Genomic DNA, 10,138 nt, shown 5'->3' on the forward strand with positions numbered 1-10,138 from the left:
GACTGTGTGTGCACGTTTATTACTGGGATTTCCATACTCTATTGTAACTGTTTACGTGCTTGTCTCCCCCACTGGACAATAAGCAAATCATGCACCAGAACTGAGTCTTATGTATTATTTTTCCTCGGCACCTAACTAATTGCCTGACCCAAGGTATGTGTCAATGAACACTTATTTAATGTTTAATGATCTAATGAGTAAATCAATGAAGATCGTTGAAGAGTTGACTTTTAACTTAACATGGATTTCATCCAGATGTTATATCTACATTCTGTGTTAAACAGAAAGCACCACTAACTCCTTGGATAAACCTGTGCAAACTTGTTGAAAGGAATACATATGCTCACAGAACAGCCTATAAAAATCGTCACTATTAAACTGCTAGAGAATGAAAGACTGCTGGTAGCCCTTTACTCAAAACAACAAAACAAAATAAAAAAACTAAACCCTTTTATTTCGTTTGAAGAAAAGTAATTTTCTTTGCAAAATATCATAAAGTTATGTTTATTGATGTATCTGGGAACTTTTCAAATGATCTTGACAATGATCATAACACACCTTCCAAAAGGAGAGCATGAAACAGATGCACTTCCTCTGACAATGAAACACATACAGGTACTTACAAATTAAATATACAAACGAGAGTTAAACTTGAAAAGAAGTGCATTTTTCATCACATCATAGTCTCAGATTATAATTCCTGTATTCCTAATTTGGCCATTTCACAGTTTTGCTACACACAAAAATTACACATATATTTCCAGGTTAATACCACCTCTGCGATAAACCAGAGGTGAAAAAATGGGGCTGCTGCTAAGCTGAAAATAAGGCAAATACTCTGATCTTTGGAAGGGATGGCTGAATGGGGGTCTCAGGCTCTTCAGATGTAGCCGGCTCTCCAGCTCAGAGTCTGAGTGTGTCAGGTACCCCACAGATGCTGAAACCCCTCTGACGCCCCCATGAAAAAACTTTCATCTTTTACACAAGGTGAAAGTTCTTCCCTGCAGGCTGGGTCTACAGTCTCTTGCTTAGTTTAACAGCTGCAGCTGTATTTTCCCCACTTTTCCCTTTTGGTCATAGTGTCGCTAACCTTTGTAAACATTATGTACAATTAAAGTGCTTGGTGGTGTTCCATCTGAGCCATACTCTGCTCCAGATTGAAAGCGTATCTCTCAGGAACCTCAATAAGGTCTTACTGTCTCCACCAAGGGCAGAATATGGCTTTAACATGTAGATGTTAAGGTCATTGCCACTGCTCTCAGCTGACTGAGTCCCGGGTGAGCTTGTCCCTGTGCTGAATGCCCGGCTGTGACACAGCCATGTTTAGTAAACATGCTCTCTGGGAAGTCATACATCCCTGTCTTCCAAAGACCATAAATCCCTCCCCACCAAAGAATCCATTATTTTGATAAACCTACAAGATGGAGTTCCAAAAACTGAAACAACATTTTGTGGCCCACTCCAAATTTTCATGCCTACTGACACCCCTACCTCAACACACAAGAAACTGGACTTCAAAAGGTAAAGAGAATTTTTTCTTCTCTAGGGTGTAGACCATAGTCACATCTTGCCTTTCGTTTACTTATTTACAGCTTCGCCTCTTCACACAAGGTGGTGAGCGTTTTCCCAGCGGGTGGCTGGGGAAGGACCCTCCAAACACCTCACCTAGTTATATTTTCTACCACCCTTTTTAGAGGAGCATCTATAATTCAGGCTATACTTGTATCAGTTGGCAAAGGAAAGAATCAAAGAGGGGCAATTGTGATGCAAAATAAACAAATCAGGTTCCACTAGAAATAAAGAGGGTAAGAAAATTTAAGAACACTGATCACATAATTGTAAACTGTGTTGTTTCTACTGAATTTAAACAAAGACCCAGAGGTCTCAAGACTGCCTTTAAAAATTAGGGACACCAAGTACAAACGTTGGAACAATTACTATCATTGCTTTAAGACTTTTAACATTGTTTACAATATATGAAACTGTAGTTGCTATTGAAAAACCCCACTGAACCGGTTCATGAACATAGAGTGACAACACATTATTAAGATCGATCGAATAGTTTTGAAAATACATTTAGATGTTTTGTTATGGGACATAGCTTTTAAGGATATAACTTGTAAGATTGTTTTGATCATGGTTCTTTGCCAGAAAATGTGATATATTCCTGAGTTTACCAGAGAGGTTAACACACTGTCATAGGCTGGATTCCATGTTAGTTCCGCAAGAATTGCTTTGCCAGTTTCTATACATAAGAGGCCTTATGAAAATCTTGTGAAAAAACATCCGAAATACCGATGTTCTGAAAATGATGAAAAGCCAAGGGTCCACAATGGAGATCACAGAGAGAAAGCGTAAGGCTCTGAGGTCTTCAATTTCTTCAGCAGTTCCATTTTTCTCGTGAACAGCTTTAAACGCTCCATAGTAAGCACGATACTGTTTTAAAGAAAAACATTCAATTAGGAGAGCGGAAGGTCGATGGCCGCAGCAAATTCACTTACTTCCCTTAGGAAACATTACTTTTCCGTAAGAGTATGGCAGCTTGGCTTGGAGTATTCATTTGGGTAAATTTATAAGCAGCTAAGGCCACCACGGCGGATGGGTGCAAGTGAGAAGCCAGGGAGGTGCAGAACCGACCTGGGAGGCTCAGTGGAAGCCAGGTCCTCCTGGGAGCCCCTGGCTAAGTCCCTGGAGCTGGTCCACCTGCGGTGAGTGTGGCAGGGCTGGAGTTGCCTGCTCCCTGCCTGGCGGTGTAGAGGAAGAGCTGAAGTGGGACAAATCTAGTCTACTGAGTCGTTTACAGAGTCACCTCACTCCCGTAGATACTGATTCTCTTCCCTTTTTCCTCTGCCTCCTTCCTATCCTCGATTCTTGGTTAGCCCAGAAATAAGTCACACTTGTGAAATATCACATGTGTGGAGACACCAATGAAACAGAAACTTGTTTTTTCTTTCTCTGAATTTTTCTTTTTATTGAAGTATAGCTGATTTGCAATGTTTTAGGCATACAGCATATATATGTATATGTATATACATATAAATGTATATATTTTTTCTTTTTCAGATTCTTTTCCAATATAGGTTATTACAAGATATACCGCTCCCTGTGCTATACAGTAGGCCCTTGTCTATCTATTTTATATATAGCAGTGTGTATCTGTTAATCCCAAATCCCTTATTTATCCCTGCCCCCGATTTCTCCTTTGATAGCCATAAGTTTGTTTTCTAGGTCTGTGAGTCCATCTGAAACAGAAACGTTTAATCATTGTGAAGAGGCAGGACATATTCCAGTGGAAAGACAGGACACAACTCGTGTAAACTACTCATTTTTAGCACAGATGCTTATCATTCTGTGGTTGTCATCCTCTTTTCAGACTAGGAAGAAAAAAGAAAGATACACAGAGCGATAAGCCTCCTTACCTGTGCCCAGCCACTCCTGTATTGTCTTGCTCTTCCTTGAGCTCTCTGGCCTCTTGGGGGCCCTGCAAACTGCCTCACCCCTTTCCTGCCATTCAGCCGACACTGCTGTCTAGACCAGCTCTACAACTGTCTCCCACTCGGTTGGAGGCCAGCCACTTTTTCTCCGTGCTCTTACATCGCCCATGCTCATTGAGATTCTAAATCCATAATGGGACAAAATGGACTCTAATGGACCAGAAAATATGCGAACTCAACATTAATGGGAGGGGATATGAATAAGTACACCGACCAGACCCATTCAACGCAATCAGGGATATGAGAAGATGTATGTTCCCATAAGTGTTTCCTTACCTTTTTATTCTCTTTTCTGTAGGCTCAGATATGCCCATCTAGTACACTTAGGAAGACAAGAGTTTATCTGGAAGCCCTCTCCCATCATCACTGCTTAATAACACTAAGAGTAATAAAAATGGCTAATGTCCACACAGAGCTTCGTATTCTCAGGCACCATTCCGTTTTACTTTTAAAAGTTTGTTTCATCCTTATGAAAGTCCTGTGAAGTAAGTGTGTTCATTATCTCCATTTTACAGATGTGGAAATTGATTACATGCCCAAATCCTACCTTCTTTCCAGGTTGACCTAAAATATTACCCCCATCACGAAGCCTCTGGTGATGGTTAAGGTGGTGGTTAAGCTCATCAGCTTTAGAGTCCGACCATCCAGGTTAGATAGAATCGCCTCACTGGCTGTGTTACTTCAGGCAAGTTACTCTGTTTCCTCATCTATACAATGGGGATAAGTGCACCTATCTTTCAGGATTGTTATGAAATTTGCATGAGATAGTATGAGTACAACCTTGAGAACAGGTCCTTGTATTAATAATAATTCAATAATTAGCTAGTATTATTATTTTATCAATTAGGAGTCAATCCCTTTCCTTTTCTAACTCCTTTCTGGCCCTAGTCACTCCCTCTCACCCCCAGTATTATAGCTCTGTGGGCAGATGTGATGTTTTTCTCATTTTATATCCCCACAATGAATTATAGTGACTGGAATGTTGTAGGTTCCAGATCTGAGATGAATGAATAAATGGATGACAACAAGCTACACACTTGAGTTGATTGAAAAAGCAAACACTTTATATGACTTTAATCTTTATATTTGCTCCTTTCTCCTCAAAGTGGAGTGCAGCAAGATATAATTCTTACTATTTGAGAATGCTTGATTAGTTGGGATCTGGGTAACTGAATGATGTTTATATAATTAAGACAACTTTTATTTCTGTACACTATTTATCCATATCAATTCTATTGCATATTATTAGGTTATTTGTACTTTCAAGTCACTTGACTTGTATTAGAAATGTAATATTCTACAAACGGCCTTTTAATTTTATTTATTTTTTGAGTTTACTAAAAATATGACAAATTTATTCCCTCGTGACAGTGATCAAAGTACATATTCTATTAATTCTCACAAGATATCCGTTTGAACACAATCTAGACTTTCGAAAAATCCTCTCATGATCAATGGTATTCCCTAGAAGATACTTTATAAACTGCTCCTCTGACAGAGGGCTTGAATACGGAATACCCTCAGAATACACAACTGGCTTGTTCAACGCATGCAGGGCATTACACAGAGAGAACTGGTGTGAGAAGAGCGCCCTCTGTTGAAATTAGGGGTCCACAAAAAAATGTTGCTGTTGCCTGTTCTCTGGTGACAGCTTGACTGGACATCCCTGCTTAGGACAGCAACATTGATTCCAACGTCCTCTCCCATTCAGGTCATCTATCACCACACCCTAGACCTCACCCTCTGCTCTGCTCTAGCTCTTTAAATCCACTTCTGACCCTTTTCCCTGGGCCAGTCTCTTGCTACCATCCCTTACACAACTTGTAACAGCCTCCTTTGGATGGCGCGTCCCACCCTTCTTTCTGCTCAACAAAAGGAAACACACACACACACACTCACACAGAGTTATCTCAATGCATGCAGGAGGTCCTCTAACCACTTCTCTGACTCCATGGATTCTGATATATGCGATTACACAAGCTTGTGCACACCTTTACCTGGCTTCTAAACCTGTCAACTACTACGTTGAATCTATACGTGAAAACCCTCTTTCAGCCATTCCTGCTCCCCGACCAACCTCCAAAACACTGTGGTTTTCTAAGGTAAAAATAATTTTGATGAAAATACTTTGTATACATTAAAGAACATGCTGCAAACTGCCGCTAAAGCTCCTCCCATATTCTCTATACTTTCTTTTTACCGTATCAAATTGGAAATTTGAGAATTCAATCTAAACATCTTGCTCTAATCCAGCATTATAACAAAGTTAATTAAAAAATCATATTCCAACAAACTTTTCACCGGCTTAATGAAATACAATATTTATGTGATGAGCAAGATTTTTTTTTTAAGTTTAGCCACCTTCACATACAGCCTTATTTTTTCCAATCACTAAATCCTTTCCTTAGAAAAGTGATTTTCAAAGAATGGGGGTCTTTAATACTCTTTCAGTGTGTCTATGTGGTCAAAACTATTTTCATAAAAAGATGTTACTTGTCTTTTTTCACTTTCATCGTCTCATAAGTGTACAGTGAGTTTCGCAGAAGCTGCCTGATGTGTAATGAATGACATCATCACTCCCATGGCTAATGGAATATGTGCTGTGTACTCTTGCATTTTCTAGACCTTTCTAAGGTAATAGGGTATACATATGTGCATTTTCAGAGACTGTTCTCAGTGCTTCTGTGCTCTTAACATGCTTTTTCCCATGTTACCTGCTAATATTCCTACACTTCATTATCATTCATTAAATAATTTTGAAATCTCAAACTTCTCTTTCACCTATGCAAAAACACAAGCAATAAGTACATTGTAACTTGTTTTACAATAATATTTACAATTTTTCTTATTTTTAAATTCTAATATTGTAAATACTAATAGATATAATCCACATAAATAAAAGATCTTTGGGTCCTTAATAATTTTTAAGAGTGAAAAGGGGGTCCTTAGACTAGAACAAGTTTGAGAACCACTGCCTTAAAATATTATACTATCTTCGGAGATCATATTTCTTAATTAATTTTCTATGTCTAGCAGGCAATTATAATAAATGGATGTTATAATTAGTAATAATAATTAGTAATAATAATTTTTGAGGCCACCAGGCACCTGGTTAGTGTGTATGTATGTGTGTCTATATATATATATATATATATATATATATATATACATATATATATGTATATATAACACTACAAATCTTCATAACTATCTTACAGAGCAAGAATAGTTATCCTCATCACAGATGAGGAAACTGAGGTTAGAAAGGATAAGTAAGCGCTTTTATAGTTAGTAAGTGATGAGATCTGATTCAAACCCATGCTAAAGCCCTTATCCTTTCTAGAAATGATACTTCCCGTGAAGAATGCTGTCCGCATTGCATGTCTTTGAAACTTTACAAGTTTTTTAGAAAATCGTTTTCAAATCCATTATTTCCTTCAATCCTCACAAGCCCCTATGAGTTATTCAAATCGCCTTAGACACTCGGCAAATGCAATGTTCTTTCCAATGTATTATGCTTTCTGCATTATTCTTACTAAAACATTCAAACTCAGGACATAATGTCCAGGCATTTGGCTAATTTCTGCTTTTATCACAGCACAGGTAAGTAAGGCTCTTATTTTAGAGCAAGGGTCTGAAAACATATTCTGTAAAGGGCCGAAGAGCAAACATTTTAGGTTTTATGAGCCAAGAGGCAAATAGTGAATATTTAGTAGGTACTTATTAACAAGAGAGAAAACACATTTCTACAATTTTAATTGATGAAATTAAAAATGTAATAATAATAGTAATAATAATTGAGTACAATTTTTGGTAATACATGTCTATTAAGGAGAAGCGTGAGTCTTTTTCTTGGAATCATATTTGACTTAGTTGGGGTTCAGAGTTCATGTGCCCTATCATCAAATTTATGGCAAATGTTTATTCATAAAAACTATTCTTAACTCCAGGGCTGCACTAAAACAGTAGGCAGGACGTATTTGGCCTGTGGGCTGTGATTGCTAAGGCTTGCTTTAGAGTGTGGTTCTCAAAATGTGATCCCCACATCAGCAGGTGAAGAAGAGGCTGCTGAATTCTTCAAAAATGTCTGCATCAGAAACTCTGGAGAATGGGGCCCAACCAGCTCTGTTTTTAAAAGCACTGCTGGGGCTTCCCTGGTGGCGCAGTGGTTGAGAGCCTGCCTGCCAATGCAGGGGATGCGGGTTCGAGCCCTGGTCTGGGAAGATCCCACATGCCGCGGAGCAACTCGGCCCGTGAGCCACAATTGCTGCGCGTCTGGAGCCTGTGCTCGGCAACGAGAGGCCGCGATGGTGAGAGGCCCGCGCACCGCGATGAAGAGTGGCCCCTGCTTGCCACAGCTAGAGAAAGCCCTCGCACAGAAACGAAGACCCAACACAGCCATATATACATACATACATAAAAAGAATGTAAGCAGACAAGAATAGCATTTAAAAAATAAAAAAAAATTAAAAAAAAAAAAAAAGCACTGCTGATGAGTCTGAGCGTGCTAAAGTTTGAAAACCACTGCCAAATATCTATACCTATATCTCTATTTCTCTGTTTATATAGATATAGATTTATTTATTTATCTTGGGGAGTTCTGATCCTAACCCAGAGAGCTCTTTGCCCAACACATTAAGGCCTTCATTTAAGGGAAAAATCACACTATATTTAACTTTCATCCACCCTTTAAAGTAATGTCCAAAACTGCTACATTGCCATGAGAAACTTAACTTTCTTATTCACATAAGTCTCAGGACTCCAGTGACCTGGACTTGGCAACGAATTTATTTAAATGTTGTTCACGTTGAACAAGTACACTGTGGGGTCTGGAGAGGGAGAGGAGCAAGGCTGAAAAAGTTCTCTCAAGCCTCAGCCACTCCTAGGTGTCTTGGCCGGGGTCACAAGAGGAAATACCTGCAAAACGACGAAGTAATTCAATCTGCACCACCACCCCCATTAGTGATCGAAACCCAAGATAATGGCTTTCAGGTCACCTCGCTTGCAAAGATAGAAACAAAACCTGTCGAGACAGGTTATCAGAACGACACCACCAGCGGAAACGTTCCTACACATCTGCTAATCCAAATCCTCTCCGCCTCTGCCGCCACCATCCCCAGCAGCTGCAGCACCAGAAACGGCATCCGCCACTCCTCAAAGTTTACGCACGAGTTAACAAAAACCTAAACCTATGCTTTCAGTCACTCACATATGCAAATCACTTTGGCAGGAGCACACCTTCCCTTATTCCCTTTCCACGCCAACACCGGGGAGAACTCCCAGATGCCATTTGCCCATTTCTGATGCCACTAAAATCATGGGCAGGTGTAACGAAATAAAACCGCGCGTAGCCATCGAGAAGTGGTAAAGGACTCGTATTGCCAAGGAGGAACCAAGGTCTGCTCCTCAAAGTCCTGAGGTGCATAAATAACCCCGAGATCTTCCCAGAGGAAAGCAGGGAGGAGGGGGTTCTGCTAACTGGAGAGGTTCTGCGGGGCTAAGGGGACACCATCCGGCTCCGGCTTTCCCTACCTTTCTTGGGCTTTACCTGTTTTGGCTCAACAAATTGGGTTCTATCTCCTGGGGGCTGTGGAGGGAACCTGATCCGGGGAATGCAGCAACAAACCCTCCTGGCTCAGGGCGCAGCTCCTCTTGCACCGCGTCCAATGCGCTCCACCCTTCCCTCCCGGCAGCTGCGGCCCGACGCGCTTCAGTCTCCCGCAGCCTTAGCGCCAAGCGACTCACAATTAAAGGCAGGGAGCACATGGTGAAGAGCACAGTCATGAGGGCTAACAGCAGGAAGTGATCCAGCTCCTCCAGGGGCGGCGGGGTCTCTTCCCTCTCGCCGGCGGCCAGCTCCGCTCGTTCCCTGGGGCCAGAGCGCGGGAGCCGCCGCAGCCGCAGGTGCATCGCGTAGAGGTTGCGCATGGCGCTCAGGTTGCACAGCACGATGGCGAGGACCAGCAGCAGCATGAGGCTGGCGTAGAGCACTGAGTAGCTCAGCACCGACAGCGAGCGCCCCTCGTGGACCATTTGGATGAAGCACCAGGTGCCGGGGCAGTACTGCACGAACTTCCCGAAGCCCGCGAAGGGCAGCGAGCAGAAAGCGAGGCAGAAGGCGCCCACGACAGGCGCCACCAGTGCGCCCCGGCGCGGCGTGATGTACCGTCGGTAGAAGAAGGGATGCCCCAGGGAGAGCCAGCACTCCAGGGCCATGGCCAGCAGCTGCAGCGTCGAGGCAAGCCCGAAGAAGGACATGAAGAAGGCGAAGGCTTGGCACAGCGAGCTGCCGGATGCGGGCACCAGGCCCCTCAGGCTCCGGTTCTGCGCGTAGGCGTACAGCACGAAGGGGCTCACGAGGGACTTGCCCAGCAGGTCGGTGACCGTCAGGCCGCACACCAGCACGTAGAAGACGGAGGGCGGCGGGCGCGGCGAGCGCCGCGGGCACGACCGCAGCCCCAAGCGCGCCAGCAGCCCCAGGGCTAGCAGGTTGCCCAGGAGGCCCGTGCTGAAGAGCACCCCGCCCATCGTCGCTGAGTTTCCCTTCTCCACCCACGTGGTGTTGCAGCAGCGGTAGAACAGCGGCCTCATGGCGGGAGGCGCGGCGAGCCGGAGCGGAGGCTGCGGGAGGGCTGGGGCCACGG

At 42.8% G+C, this 10,138-nt stretch overlaps 1 protein-coding gene and 1 long non-coding RNA gene across 3 annotated transcripts in view; both read right to left on the minus strand.

Annotated features, from left to right (window-relative positions):
- The window catches only part of LOC309654456, a 354,889-nt gene that overhangs the window by 341,831 nt on the left and 2,920 nt on the right, over positions 1 to 10,138 (minus strand). The window lies entirely within an intron of this gene.
- PTGDR (prostaglandin D2 receptor) lies at positions 489 to 10,099 on the minus strand. Of its 2 annotated transcripts, none has more exons than XM_082448412.1 (2): positions 9,240 to 10,099; positions 489 to 2,436 (listed from the first exon to the last, which is right to left on the minus strand). In XM_082448412.1, the coding sequence occupies exons 1-2, from the start codon at positions 10,083 to 10,085 to the stop codon at positions 2,197 to 2,199; spliced, it is 1,086 nt and encodes a 361-aa protein (XP_082304538.1). In that variant the 5' UTR covers positions 10,086 to 10,099; the 3' UTR covers positions 489 to 2,196. The 2 variants fall into 2 exon arrangements, with proteins under 2 accessions (XP_082304538.1, XP_082304539.1); XM_082448413.1 differs by lacking the exon at positions 489 to 2,436 and adding an exon at positions 3,797 to 3,972.

Source organism: Balaenoptera physalus (genome assembly GCF_965194825.1).
Source record: "Balaenoptera physalus genome assembly, chromosome: 2".
NCBI lineage: Eukaryota > Metazoa > Chordata > Mammalia > Artiodactyla > Balaenopteridae > Balaenoptera > Balaenoptera physalus.